At 34.6% G+C, this 16,265-nt stretch overlaps 1 protein-coding gene across 2 annotated transcripts in view; it reads left to right on the top strand.

Annotated features, from left to right (window-relative positions):
* LOC149786458 (diacylglycerol kinase zeta-like) overlaps positions 1 to 16,265 on the top strand; it is a 198,863-nt gene that overhangs the window by 112,037 nt on the left and 70,561 nt on the right. For both annotated transcript variants that reach the window (XM_089976907.1, XM_089976906.1), the window contains exons 11-15: positions 1,451 to 1,521; positions 3,515 to 3,663; positions 7,854 to 7,909; positions 13,920 to 13,982; positions 16,134 to 16,207. In XM_089976907.1, coding sequence (XP_089833033.1) covers positions 1,451 to 1,521; positions 3,515 to 3,663; positions 7,854 to 7,909; positions 13,920 to 13,982; positions 16,134 to 16,207 — 413 coding nt within the window. The remainder of the gene's footprint in view (positions 1 to 1,450; positions 1,522 to 3,514; positions 3,664 to 7,853; positions 7,910 to 13,919; positions 13,983 to 16,133; positions 16,208 to 16,265) is intronic.

The following is a 16,265-nucleotide window of genomic DNA, read 5'->3' on the forward strand; positions in this document are numbered from 1 at the left end:
GCAGATTAATGACATAACGATTATAATACTTGCTATTTCTGAGAAGAAAAAAAAAATTTTCCATCGATTTCATGCAGGTATGAGTGAATATAACATAAGTTTAAATTTTCAGGGCCCACTGGTAAGTGACTACCATATGTCACTACCACACGGTGGTGGCAAATTCCAAATATTTAATACGCAGTCGCAATGACCCCACACCCAAACCTAAATGTCCAAATATGAAAAATGGGGTGGAAATATTTGGAGGAAACTCAGATTAGAAAATGGACTGCTGTTCGTTTTAAACCAGATTTTTAGTCCAAATTGTTGAATCTCAGAGGTGAAATGAGAAATTATCGTTTCTTTTGTTATATATTAAAAAACTATATGAGCCCATGTATCAATACAGGTTTGGGGACTGGTTTAACAAATTACAAGAAGAAGACAAGTTGATTTTACAGAAAATTCAGTCCTTGTTTATACAACAGTAAATAATTTTGAAGGTCTTTTGTCAAAATGTAAAGCAGCCATTTTTTTGAAAATGTTATTTAAATGATGGATTTTTAACCAGATCGTCTTAAGGAGATTAGGTTGTTTGAAAAATCTTGTTTGGGATTTTATTGGCACAGATAGATTAAGGGTTAACTCTTTTCATTACAAGACATTAGATTTTAATTATTTGCATTTATTGTTTTTTTATAATGTAATAGGAAATGTTACTTTCTATGAGATGCATATATATATATATATATATATATATATATATATATATATATTGCTATAGAATTCTTCAGAATTAAAGGTTTGAAAGGAAACAGAACATAATTTATGTTAATTATATTATTTGCATTTAGCAACATAATGCAGCAAACTAAAGTTAGAATTTTTATTCTGTACACAGAAATGACTTTACATGCTACTTTATAGGAATATAATCAAACTTGTTTCATGTGATACATTTTGTGGTTTTGTACATGATCATCTTTTCTGACTTCGATGTCTTGGAGAGTCATGAAAGAGAAACATCTTTAGATATAGAAAATGCATGTTTTATAATCTAAAATGTTCTTTAGTTCCATTCAGTAATGATGATATGTGAACCTTGAAAAACGTAAAATCATCCGAGAAAACCCCTGGAAATGACCTGGAAATTTATCTTTAGAAAAACATGGAAACCATAAAAATGATACCCATGTCCCAATCTTCTAATAATCCTTTTGCTTTCACTCCAGATTGGATGATTGTCTTTTCATAATGTAAATGCAGTTTTCATTAATTTTTGCATTTGTGTGTTAGATGTCAGCCATGAGCGATCTCATGGACATCTTCTTACTTTATCTGTCTATGGACTTTCTGTATGCTGATTATTTGGTTTACATAAACCAGATTTACTTTTTTGTACATTAAATGTCTCGTATCATGTTTCTGATGATTTGCAAAGATTTATGTTGCTTTTCTTTTCCCCCAGGGCTACACAGATGAACCAGTCAGCAAAATCTTATGCAATGTTGAAGACGGTCAAGTTGTCCAGTTAGATAGGTGAGCTAAAATTGTATTCTTTGAAATCAGAATCTCATGATCTATTAAGCTCAACAATACCTATGCCGGCTTTTTGCATTTTTCTAAACTAGAAGCATGAATAACAGATTGTGGCTTGTCAATGATATTTTCAGGAAAATCGTTTGGCTCAAACACATTGAATGCGTAAAAATTATTATGGATCAGAAATCTGTTACTTGTGTTTGCATGAATAATCCTAACACACTGTACTGATTTGGCTGGCAAATTATTGTCATGTGACAAAACTCAGTTCTGTCCCTTTGAAGTGACTGCTATTGTGTGTGGCTGTAAGAAGTTAGTACCAGATGGACCCTGAAATGGGGTTTATCCCCAAGGTATCAACTTCCAGCAATGTCAATAATCCATTAACATATTGCTTCTTGGTATTGTACAGCAAATCTCACAAAGAAAGTGCAGCACAAGTAATAATTTTTATGATGTTATGTTCCATTAAATGTCTCTGTTGATTTAGGTATGAAGAGAGATAAGGATGCTTTATTTAACAATGCCATCAGCTTGTTGTCCCTAGCCGTATTTTTGACTCTCACTTGTTTTACATGGTCACTGCATTAAGTATGCTCCACTGGTGCCAATTTCATAAAGTTTGTAGATTCATTTGATGTTCACAAAACATTGCAGTCTAGCTGCTGTCATACTGCCACCAAGGGAATAACTCTCTCCACTTACTATTAAAAACTCTATCTTTCTTAGCTGGGTTGCAGTTTCCATCCTTCTTATGGTTAAACTTTGACATTGTGCATTCTGCCCTCTCAAGCAGTAAAATTAAGACCGATGCTTATTATTATCTCATCTGGGCATGTATAAGCCTGCCAGTTTAAAATAATACCATTAAATAAAAACATTTTTACTGAAAAGCTGATCTTTAAAATTTATAGCGCTATTGTTCACTAAAGAATTAAGTTGCCCTTCTCTAAGCACATTTAACCAGCTAACTGTGAGCAGTATAGCCTTCAGGGAGTCGCATAGGCACCTCTCTTGATTGGCCAACATAGAAACCATGTGTAAACTAGACCTAGTCACTATTGAATTAAGTTTAATCAGTGACACCTTTATTGATTATCTAGCCAAAACAACTGGACATGACCTTCGAGGTTTACTTCACTAAGATGTTTATAAGGCATTGTGAAAAACAGAGACAAGTGTTTGCAGACTGGCAAAAATCTTTAAAGAATATGATATATTCAAAATACTTGTACATTTCTATACTAAACAGCTTACATTGGAATGAAAACACTGATCTCCTCTGTCTATTACTTCTCATGCTTGTGGATCTGCCCTCTTGGGGAAACACTATCCTGAGTAATACTGAATGACTCGACAAGCTGGGCAACTAAAATCAAACTAATAGCTGATTAATTTTTCAACTATATTTAAAGAATTAAGATGCCAAAAGGTCAGTTAAAGAATTACATTACTGGTGCAACTAATTGTGAAATCAGCAACAATCTGTCTGCTCAGTATCTGAATTCTCTTTTTAAACCTACCTCTGATGAACATTGTGTTAATCTATGGTCAGTCTCTAAAAAAAGATTATTATTACTGCAGTCTTGAAAAGCCAGTAAAGTTGGTTAATTTTATTGCTCTGTACCTACCCTGTGGTACTCTTTACCTTCAGATACTCATAATTCTAAATCTCTTTCTTTCCTTAAAAGTGAATTTAGATAATATATTGGTTGGGATAATCCACATTAAAATAAAAGTTATTATTTTAAATATTATTTATAATTGTTGTACAGTTATTGTTTTTGTGTGATCCAGCAAGTGTTCTTGGAAATGCATACAGTTACTAAACAGTTATTTCCTTTGCAAAATTTGCAAGAAAAACTCCCACCAAAGTGTTTATAATTTACATTATTTTAGTGTATCCATGTGTTTGAATTCTTAATTCTTAAACAAGTCCTAACTTCAGAACAGTTATTGACTAAATGTATTTTTCTTTTTTCCTGGCAAGGTGGAACTTGACAGTGCAACCACTGAAGACCCTTGACAATGAGCCTTTTGAAGAGGAGGTGAAGGACAAGTTGCCACTCGATGTCTTCAATAATTATTTTAGTCTTGGTGCTGACGCTCAAATAGCCTTAGAATTCCATGAGTCTAGAGGTAATCAGTTGAACAACAAGAAAGAAATTAGGGCTCATCATATCTCCGTCATGGCACCATAGTGACCATATTGAAAATCTTGTCACTTCTCTTGAAATGATTGATATCATTGGCATAGAGTTTTCACCTAAATGCTTCTTGCAAACAATATTTAATTGGTTCTGAATGAAAATGGTGTAGATCTGTCTGTCAAATTATCTACACTTTTGTGAAGGACTTGAGAAGATGAAAAACGCATACAAGTTTGAATGGATTTTTATCAAACCCATCAGGAGGATATATTTGATGAATACCTTAAATGATGCCTCTTAAATAAATCTTTGCTTTTCAAAAAAAAATATTTAATATAGATTTAACCAAATTTAGGATGTGGGTATGTCTCAATATTGAAAGAGACAAGCTCAGTGGTCTATTATCCTTGTTATGAAGTTCAGTGTCATACACTGTGAATAACGCTGGTCCAACAAATTTATCCAGTAATTTTCTTAGAGTATCAGACCATCACCATTATAATACTAGAGGCATTAGTTATAAAATTTTAGTTAAAAGTGAAAATAATGTCTGATCTTCCACTGATTATATTGCAATAAATAATTGGAATTACACCTGTCCCTCGATAACTTGCACACAACGGGGTCCACAAAGATAGACTGCACTATAAGCGAGGCGCGAGTTGCCGAGGGACCTCCAAAAATTGAAGAAGAAAAAAATCGCTTTGACATCGAGAAAACCATAAGGGGGAGCGGTGTTAGGGAACAGGGCTTTTTAATGACTGAAGCCTCATTTTACAATCACATCGATAATAATTTTTAATAATGTGTTCTTTCTAATGAAGTTGTTTGTTATTCTGTTTATAAAGAACTTTTTTTTTCAAAATATCCAACATATGAAAGATCGTTCCAGCTGGTTTGAACAACCATCACATGTACGCGAAAAATCTGTATTATGTCACTGCTTTTTGTTTTCTTGATCAGTCTGGTTCCCATAGTGGTGTTTAATAGTATCTTGCGAAATCAGTAGTCCATAATTTGGGAACTAGACTAACTGTTGATACACCACCAAACAAGATTCCTTTTTTTTCAAAAGCACATGACATTTCGTGATACATCTACGTCAAACTCAATTTTTTATTGTTCAGTTAGTACAATGTTAATGTCATGATTTCAGTGGAAGTAATAATGAAATTTCTTATTATCCCTGAGGATATGTCTAAATGCCAGTTCAAGAATTCTCTGAAATTCGCTTGTCCACAATGGTCTGTATCTGTGAAATCAAGCTCTATATTTTACGAAGTATTCATTTCGCTTGGCTGCCTTGTTATCTTTGATCACAGTTATGAAAGAGTCTGTTAATTTAAGGTAGTTTCTGTTACATACACAATAACGTTTATTAATTACACTGTTCGATTGATCAAATGAAGTGAGTTCACCCTACATACGACCGAGGCCGCTAGATTTTAAGTTAGTCCGATTCTTGTGCCTTTTAACTTTTCTTTTATTCCACCTCCTTTTTATTATTCAAAAGACATAATTAACATGATAATACAAAGGAGGCCAGCTTTTAATTCAGTGCAACAATACAACAAATACTTCCACAATTCAGTTATCAAAACACAGTCGGCACTTAATTAGGTTCTCAGAGAAATGCTAGCAGACATAGCTGTTATGGTAGATTGACACATTTTACATTTAATTACAAGAGGAAACATTGCATTTATGATGATCACACTTAAAAGAAACTAAAAGATGGAACTAGGACACAAATTTCAATTGATAAAAAAATTATTTAATTTGTATTTATTTATCAAAATACTGCCTCCACTCGGCGTAAGTGACATTTTCATTGATCAAAATTTCCTTACATATCGTTAATTGCGGTGTACTAGGAATGTCGTTTGGAAAGAAAATGTAAAAAATTTTATGAGCTATTTTTAAATTTGATATTTCATGGTGTTGATTAAAATTTCCAGGTCATATCTACTGTTCTCAACGATAAAACGAGCAATACATCAAAGTTTCAGTTACCAATTTTGATCGCGATTTTCTTCAAGTTCAACAAATAGGGATACATTTTTGGGGTATTTTCGGGTTTAAAAAAATGGGATCCATGCCTGACACCGCGTTACAAGTGGGTTTGCGAGTTATCAGGGCGTGAGTTATCGAGGGAGTGGTGTACTTACCACAGAATTTCTGACTGTATTACAAACAACAACAAAAAGATTTAAAACCACATTAAAGTCTCACTTAATGATAGAAGCTGAAATCACTGGATTTTTCTAAAGTTATGATTTTAGGTAATGGCCTTTTGTAAATAAATTCTTGCATTTTTTCCATATGCAAATAATGAATTTATGAAAATTACTTTTATCACCTCTTGCTCCAGTATCTTCTAACTTATTGCTCTTTCTATCAGGATTAAATACTTGGGGTTTTTTTTTTTTTGTTCTTTTTATTGGATTGTCATTGAATTGTGTATCAGGGTCATAAGGTTTGTAGCGTATTAAGTATACCTTTGTTGTAACCTGTTCTTCTAGTCTGCTTGTTGTTGTTGTTGTTGTTGTTGTGGGGTTTAACGCCATTTTTCAGCACATGATAGGCTATGCATGGCGGCCAGTATTAATGGTGGAGGAAGAACCTGGAAAAACCTCGGGAAGAACCACCAACCCACGAGAAGCTACTGGCAAGCATACTCACTTAACCACATTGGCCGAATCCTGGACTGGAACCCACGCAGACAGAGGTGAGATGGCAGTGATCCGTAACAGAGAGCGCTTTAGACCACTCGGCTAGTCGGGGCCCCTCTAGTCTGCTTGCAATTTTATATATCATTCTTAGTGTTTTTGACCCCTTAATCTTGAACTTCAACTAGGACGTACTGAAACTAAACCCCATCAAGGTTTTATATGTAATGTAATGTTTTGTTTTACTTGTGTAAATTATAAATATTTTGTTTAATGCATTGTATCATGGATTATCTTAAAATAATATATGTGCCTTGTATACTCTTTTTCATGTTGCTTACTGTATGTTTTATGTTGTGAATCAAACTTTTCTATGTATTCCATCCGAACTTTATACTGTTGCATGGCTTTGATAGGAAGTTCTGTATTGCACTTTGGGTATCATGTGAATATAATAGCTCAAACATGTTTCAAAATATTTTTGTTACTAAATTTGGTATGTTGGAGTTTCTAAAGGATATCAGAGATGGTTGCAATGCTTGGCAGCTAAAGAGATTGGTTTAGTTTGGTTTGGCGTTGTATGGCACATCAACACAAGTAGGTTATTTAGTTCCAAGGCACTTGGAATAAAGTGCACCTGCACCCCTCTGAGTCCAACATGCCAACCACTGAGCCAGTGTTTGATTAAGTCTCCTCTGCCATCAGACCCATTGTACAACCATGAGCCAGCCCATGCGAAAACAGTTGAAAGAATAAAAGCACATTGTTGTATCTTGGATACATGGATATTCTTTTCATTCAGTTAAGCATATTTTCCTTTGAGGGCCTCTTTTTTTAAAGTTTAATTTGTAACTTTTAGAACTTTGTTAGCATAATTAAATAAAACTAACGAGGTAGACAAATTATATTTTTTGTGTGTGCATATTTTGTATGCACATGTAGATAACCTGATTTCATTTCTATGTCATTATTGCAAAAGGTTAGATTCTGTGGTCTTTTAGAGAGGGCATTATGTGCCTTTCTAACTCCAATTAAGTTCACAGGCTAATTAATTTCCATGTGTTCCCATGAGATGTGTTTTTTCAAACAAGTATTCAGTAGCCCGATAGTGTATTATCCTGTGTTTTCTTGACAAATATGGTTTAATTTTAGAAATGAGATAGCATTTACTGCAAGTGCATGTGGGGGCCCCGAGTGGCCGAGTGGTCTAAAGCGGTCTCCGTTACGGATCACTGCCATCTCACCTCTGTCTGTGTAGGTTCGAGTCTTGGATTCAGCCAATGTGGGTATGTGAGAAAGCTTGCCAGTAGCTTCTCGTGGGTCGGTGGTTCTTTCCAGGGTTTTCCCGGGTTCTTCCTCCACCATTAATACTGGCCGCCATGCATAGCCTATCGTGTGCTGAAAAATGGCGTTAACCCTACAACAACAGCAACAACAAAAAAAGCAAGTGCATGTGAATATGGATTATCACTTTTATTTATTTATTGATTTATTTCTTTTGTCATTTCAGAAGCCAATCCTGAGAAGTTCAATAGTAGATTTAGGAACAAAATGTTTTATGCAGGAGTAAGTTTTCTGTTTCCTCCCTAGTTCATCACTATGAAGCGTGATAACCTCCCTGACAGGAGATTTTTTTCCCCCAAATTTATGCATATCTCCCATGCAGAATTATTAGTCAGAAATTCATTTTTTTCCCATTTTTTCACATTTCGTTTCCAGTGTAGTATATTTATGTTAATAATACCTATGACCAAATAACTGTGACCTAACTTAAGCAGGGCAAGACAATGTGGCTGCTAATTTCACTCATTAATCCTGTCAGCATGGTCAGCTGACTTCATTATTTGAAGTTTGTCAAGGTAGATTGTACTATATGTGAGCAGAAGTAATTCAGAAAGGATTAAAGACATGAAATGATTATGGTTGGGTTATTGAAGAATTCAGCTAGCATAAAACAATGAAACAATAAACATTAATTTGAATCTGTCCATACCATTGTTCTATTTTGGTGCTTAAAAGTTGTCAAAATGGATTAGAGTCTACACTGTATATGATTAAAAGTAATTTGGATTAAAGATGTTGATTGATTATGGTTGGATTACACAGGAGCTCAGGTGGCATAAAACTGGGTCAGTTTGAATTCGGTGCTTAAAGTTTGTCAAAATGTCTAAGTGTGTCAATGACAAAACACCAAAATCCAAGAAGATGAAATATCATGAAATTCAATGATGGTTGGAATTTCAGTGGTCGCAATAAAGTTCAAAGGGAAATGAACATGCATTCTTCTCTTCCTATAAAGCTGATTTTAAAGTCAATTACAGTGGCAAGAATGACGTCATGCATCATGCAGAAACCGCACCTAATAAAAATAGAATTACTATGACAACAAATATGCCATCAATGAAATCCATTTTTGCAGAATCAGCATCAAATTGGGACAAAGTTACTCATGCCAGGAAACTATTTGCCAACATTATTGTCAAATATAGTCTTCAGCATTTGGTAGCAGATCATTTTTCAGATCTAGTCTAAATAATATTTGCTGATTCATAAATTGCAGAATAGTTGTCATGCAAATAAACAAAAGGTATTCACATATTGACTGTTATATAAGAAATAATAATAATTATTTACTATATAAACTCCCCATTGTGAGTGACCATCTGCAGAATGCAACTTGTGATAAATATTTCTAGATACAATATGACACTAGTATGAAAAACCACATTGCAAATCTGATATAAACACCACTGACCTTGATTAATCCTTTGTAAACATCAATGTAAACCAGACTAAAGTACATGTCACTAACTGTGATTGTAATTCACAATGCCTAGGATGAATGGGGCTCTTCGTTTTTGGCTGTAAAACTAGTACGTGATAATTCTTTTCCAGATTTGATTGCCATTAATAAAGAGAGCTAACAGTGATGATAATTAATGATTAAAGCATGGTTAAATGTCCTTGTAAAATATTAAGGTGTCATATTTTTTACACCACTTCAGCACCTCTGTTAACTTTTCATTATTGAAATATTTACCCAGATGTTCTGTAGACTGTCCCAAAAATCTAAAGCTGTCAATGAACCTTGTTGCCATCTTAACTGCTAGTTCATCCCCATCCTTCATGAACCTGTCAGCTGTGAAATCCCTGTTGAATGAGTGAGATTTAACATCAATGTTCAGATTTTTACATCTTTGTTTGGGTTGATTTTAACAAACATACAGATCATAACCTTTCATGCTAAGAATGAATGATGAAATATATTTTGGATATTTGTAATTTAAATAGCATTTTTTATGTGCTGGGCCTCAATATTTGATTGCTATCATTGTTTCAAACTTCATCATGAGTTATTCTTTTCTCACTGATGTAAAATATGTTCTTCTTCCTCTGTAGATACAATACTTCATCCATACATTCATCACACACTTTTGATAACATATCAGTATCATGAATACATGGATTTAATTTTGGTCTGCAGTGTGTGCATACCCATGATGTTTTGAACACAAATCTAGTTCTTTAGTTCACCTGGATGCAATATCAGGTGAGCTTGTACATTGTGCGTTGTGAATTGTGCATCGTGCTTCATGCTTTCATCCATCAGCAAGATTCATGCTTATTATGTGCTCATTTTTGTCTCCACTAACTTTACATTGTAAGAATTGTGCAGTATTTTATGATATTGCACTCACATGCTTGTATATTGCACTCATGTGCACAACAGGTGTGCCCAGTAGTGTATTAGGAACTACTCTGTAAACAAATCATGTACACTCACGTAGTAGATGCTTTACATTTTGGTTGATTAAATTTGTTTCTGAATGAACTAAAGTAGGTGTTTCGTGGACTGCCAAATACCAGCACTTTGCCGCATTCTGCATTAACTTTCTTGATACAATTTTTCGGATTTAGGCTAGCAATAGATGCCATAGAGAGGTTTAAAAAAATTGCTGGGTCCCTGTAAATAACATTGAAGTGACCAGGCATAAACAACGTGTCTTCTTTAGCTGGTAATAAGAATGGCAGAAAATATACTTACAGTTTTGCATCCAGAATTTCCTCAAAATGAACTTTCTTAGTTCTGCAAATCCGAATTACATGAGCCATGTCATGGGTTATAAAGCTTGATTACACATTTCAAAATTGTACTGTAATTTCAACTACATTCCAGGTGCAATTACATCCTCCTTACTGCACTCAAAATGAAATAAACATTACATTCCATAGCATCCTTTTGATAATTACAATTGAAAGACTTCATATTTTTCCCACATTATGATTCCAAATATTCAATGACAGAATAGAAGCACTTGCAAACATCAACACGCTGCTCCCTTGCTGCTGAAATCAGATGTACTTCATGTAGAATTGACACAGATAAATCCAGTCATTATCACAAAATTTAGTGGAATCGACAAAAATACCAAAATCTATTCATTCCCGACTAAATGGAAAAGTTGTTGCAATACAAATTCATTCACAATATGACTATAAATTTCAATTTTAAGTTGATCAAAATGCCGTTTTCTTTTGAAAGTGATGTCTAGCATGCGACTAAGTTCAAATTTATCTGGGTAGAGTTATGTGCGCATTAATAATGTTGTTGTTGTGTACTGATGAATCTGCACTTGTGTATTTAGTTTGGAATACGGCATAAATTCAGTTACTTTGTTTCTTGTAGTGTATTTTTGTTTATATAATTAAGCCTTAGGTAGAATAAGAAAATGAGCAATTAATTAAAAGGTAACTGCATTTGTATGAGAAAATATGAACTTGTTTTGTCAAATGGATATACTGCACTTTCATTAGGTTGTGCAGTATATCCATCCCAAAAAAACATATTTTCCCATACAAATGCAGTAACCTATAAATATTAACGTGGTGATCATGCATCGGAATGGCCGAGCTCGTTACCCCTCTGTGGGCAACATTTCTTTTAGTTTTTGTGAAACTTGGCAGCATGTACTTTTATCTTTAAGATCTCTGACAAGTTTGATAATGAGTAAGATAAACACATACTAATTAGGTGATCTTGTGTCTGATTGGCTGTTCCTGTTATTCTTCTGGCAGACAGATTTCAGATTTGACTTCAATAAAATTTGAAATATTGGCTTATGTTATCTGAATCTTGATGGTTTCAGTAATGAGTAAGATCAATGCATATTAATTATGTAATTTTGTGTCTAACTGACTGACCCTGTCATATTACTGGAGCCAGGATTTCTGATTCAGTTTTGATCATACTTGGAATGCATGATACTGTCCGTGCTGAGTTCAGCAATAGGCAAGATCCATGCATATTAATAAAGTAATCTTGCATCTAATTGGCTGCAATCATAACCACTCTGGAGGCTATGCTTCCAATCTGATTTTGATTAAATTTGGAATATATGATACTTCTTCATCAAGATCTTGTGAGAGTTTCATAAAGGGCAAGAAAAAGTGCTATGGTCAGCAACGAACAACAGGGATGGTCAGTCAGCTAGAAACATTTTTTCTTTTGCCTTTTATCATCAAGATCTTGGATTGCCAATAATGAATGAGACCCATGCAATTTTATGAGATGATCTCGCATACAATTGCCTGAGCTTATTACAACTCTGGAAGCCATGATTTATATCCAGTTTTGTCAGAGTTACAACATTCTCTTCACAACAGCAGTATCTTGTGCATAGTGTGGCTTTGGATGATGCAATTTGGTGTGAACATTATCTTCTGAATGGAGATATGCCTTTTAGGCATTTCACCTCTAATTATTTTGACAGAGGTATGGGCCTTGTCAGGTAATTCCATATCATCAATAATTAAAGTTGCTTGTAATCAGTAGTTCAGGAACCATTTCATGATGCCATGCTTGATCTTTGGTGACTATCATTCTTTCTAGTTATAGCTGGGTTACGTGATGAGTTGACGTGAAAGCAGTGTGTGTGAGAATTTAAACTGTTACAAGATGAAGGCAGGTTGGGATTGGACTTAGCAAAGACACTGAAAAAAATTTAGCAAATGAGATGTTTATTGTTAAATTAATGAAATGGAATGATGAATGAATCTGTCACCATACTCTTGCGCAGGAAAACCCAACAGTGGATTTAATAGAACAATAGAATCCAGTTGTTAGTCACAAAGTATTTCCAGTTCCACTGCTTATGTTGAATGGTCAAGTAGCCATCACAGATGGCTCACCTATCCTAGTCTGCTGAAGGATCCCATGAGAGCCTTCCTACTCCCTGCAGTCCTGGTGGTCCAGAAACTTTGGTCCCTCACTGCAAATATGATAATACCATCCTTCAAGATGATGTCACCATCGATAGCAGCATGTGCATTTCATGTAACCTCACAGAGTTGTCTGACTCCCCATCTCCCCCTCCAAGCTAAAACTATAATGACTCACATGGTCACCACCTTGTTGTTCTTGACTGTATTTTCATTTTTCACTGATCTAATATGATTTTCACCAATCTTATATGGTCATTACACTCAGAATACACCCCATTAATACTGATTTCTTATTTTATATTTCACATACCTCTACAGCTGAAGATTGCTGTCAAAAAGTGGACAGCTTCCTGACAAAACTCATTGTATTGTGATAAAATAACAACCATTTACTATACAAGAACACAATTTATAGTTTAAAATCCACTGCCAGAGAACATGAGGCAATTGTTTCTCACTGAAAGTAATCTGCTCATGCAACGATGGTTAAACCTATTTTTAAATAAGTAAAAACAAAAATAAACCACCCTATGATTACGTTTTATGTGGTAACAAACCATGAGAATCATTCCTAAAAAATGCATTGACATTAAGTAAACATAATTCTGTGACATAAAGTGTATGCCTGAAAAATCAAAAATCCCTGAATACAATGGGGACAAAATTAAATTTTGAACTGTTGAACAAAGAAAGAAATATGACCATTTTAATTATTTTTACAGTACAATTTTCCTAAACATTTTTTTTAAACGAAGAGTTTGGCAATTTTTTTGAGGTCGCCAGTTAATGGAGATCAAATAACTTGTAGAACAGCCCTTTAGTGACCAACGTTTCTGGCCAGTCTGAGGAGGAGACTGGGTTATAGAGGTTAGTTTTCAAATACTATTGGAACAGCCCTAATGGGACAATAGTGTTTTCCAGTCTTATGATGAGACAGAGTTACATAAGGTAGTTTTCAATTACCATTAAAACTGTCCTGTTGGGACTATAGTGTTTGCCAGTCTTATGATGAGATAGGGTTATATAAGGTAGTTTTCAGTTACTATTAGAACAGTCCTAACAGGGCCAGTGTGTTTGCCCAGTCTGTGGAGGAGGGTAGTTTTCAGTTAGAACTGTCATAATGGAACCAAACTATTTGGTCAGTCTGGTAGGAGACTGGATTAAAGGGGTTAGTTTTAAATCAGATTAATACAATCCTTATTTGAGGAACATTTTTTACATTAGTTTCCAAGCAGTGTATTTTTTATTCAGGACTGAAGTCATACTTTTCACTTTTTTCCTTTATATACTATCTTTTCTGGAGTTAATTTGGTTCTGATGATTAATTTGAAGTACATGTATCTTATATTTTCAGGCTGGGGGAAGGGAACAATTAAAAAGAAGCTGGAAAACGTTTTCTGAACAAATTCTTCTGGAGGTAAGTGTTTCTGATAAAGCATTAAACTTAAATCTTATTGCAGTGGGTTAGTATATATGGTCAAATTTCATGATCACCTTACTGTCTGTATGTACTAGTTACATCCTGAAACCTGTAATAGGTACATACTGTCTGTTTGTATGTAATAGGTACATCCTGAAACCTGTAATAGGTACATACTGTCTGTTTGTATGTACTAGGTGCATCACTGTCTGTATGTACTAGGTACATCACTGTTTGTATGTACTAGGTACATCCTGAAACCTGTAATAGGTACATACCATCTGTTTGTATGTACTAGGTACATCACTGTCTGTATGTACTAGGTACATCACTGTCTGTTTGTATGTACTAGGTACATCCTGAAACCTGTAATAGGTACATACTGTCTGTTTGTATGTAATAGGTACATCCTGAAACCTGTAATAGGTACATACTGTCTGTTTGTATGTAATAGGTACATCACTGTCTGTATGTACTAGGTACATCACTGTTTGTATGTACTAGGTACATCCTGAAACCTGTAATAGGTACATACCATCTGTTTGTATGTACTAGGTACATCACTGTCTGTATGTACTAGGTACATCACTGTCTGTTTGTATGTACTAGGTACATCCTGAAACCTGTAATAGGTACATACTGTCTGTTTGTATGTAATAGGTACATCACTGTCTGTATGTACTAGGTACATCACTGTTTGTATGTACTAGGTACATCCTGAAACCTGTAATAGGTACATACCATCTGTTTGTATGTACTAGGTACATCACTGTCTGTATGTACTAGGTACATCACTGTCTGTTTGTATGTACTAGGTACATCCTGAAACCTGTAATAGGTACATACTGTCTGTTTGTATGTAATAGGTACATCCTGAAACCTGTAATAGGTACATGCTGTCTGTTTGTATGTACTAGGTACATCACTGTCTGTTTGTATGTAATAGGTACATCCTGAAACCTGTAATAGGTACATGCCGTCTGTTTGTATGTACTAGGTACATCACTGTCTGTTTGTATGTACTAGTTACATCCTGAAACCTGTAATAGGTACATACTGTCTGTTTGTATGTACTAGGTACATCACTGTCTGTCTGTATGTACTAGTTACATCCTGAAACCTGTAATAGGTACATACCATCTGTTTGTATGTACTAGGTACATCACTGTCTGTTTGTATGTACTAGTTACATCCTGAAACCTGTAATAGGTACATACCGTCTATTTGTATGTACTAGGTACATCACTGTCTGTTTGTATGTACTAGTTACATCCTGAAACCTGTAATAGGTACATACCGTCTGTTTGTATGTACTAGGTACATCACTGTCTGTTTGTATGTACTAGTTACATCCTGAAACCTGTAATAGGTACATACCGTCTGTTTGTATGTAATAGGTACATCACTGTCTGTATGTACTAGGTACATCACTGTCTGTATATACTAGGTACATCACTGTCTGTTTGTATGTACTAGGTACATCCTGAAACCTGTAATAGGTACATACCGTCTGTTTGTATGTACTAGGTACATCACTGTCTGTTTGTATGTACTAGGTACATCCTGAAACCTGTAATAGGTACATACCGTCTGTTTGTATGTACTAGGTACATCACTGTCTGTTTGTATGTACTAGGTACATCACTGTCTGTTTGTATGTACTAGGTACATCACTGTCTGTTTGTATGTACTAGGTACATCACTGTCTGTATGTATGTACTAGTTACATCCTGAAACCTGTAATAGGTACATACCGTCTGTTTGTATGTAATAGGTACATCACTGTCTGTATGTACTAGGTACATCACTGTCTGTATATACTAGGTACATCACTGTCTGTTTGTATGTACTAGGTACATCCTGAAACCTGTAATAGGTACATACCATCTGTTTGTATGTAATAGGTACATCCTGAAACCTGTTGACTTTTGTAATTTATTTTTTGGGTTGCTTTTTAAAACAACTTCAGGGACAAAGGCAAACAAACATGCTGAGTATTTGTTTTTAGACTTTGGCCTGGTACAGAAAATATAAGTTTGTGGAACTTTTAATTTTCCTTTAAGATAAATGGAATAAACCTGTTAGTACTGTTTTTTTTTTCTTTTTCATTTGCATGCAGTCAGTATTGAGTGTATATTTATTTTTCAGTGTGATGGCAGGGATTTAACTCCACAAATAAAGGACATGAAGTTACATTGTCTTCTCTTTCTCAACATTCCAAGGTGAGTATTATCTCATCATATTTTCTTGAGTGTCATATCATATTTTCCCTCAATTTAT

The sequence above is a fragment of the Sinohyriopsis cumingii genome, chromosome 12 (assembly GCF_028554795.1).
Source record: "Sinohyriopsis cumingii isolate HCF-2022 chromosome 12, ASM2855479v2, whole genome shotgun sequence".
Classification (NCBI taxonomy): domain Eukaryota; kingdom Metazoa; phylum Mollusca; class Bivalvia; order Unionida; family Unionidae; genus Sinohyriopsis; species Sinohyriopsis cumingii.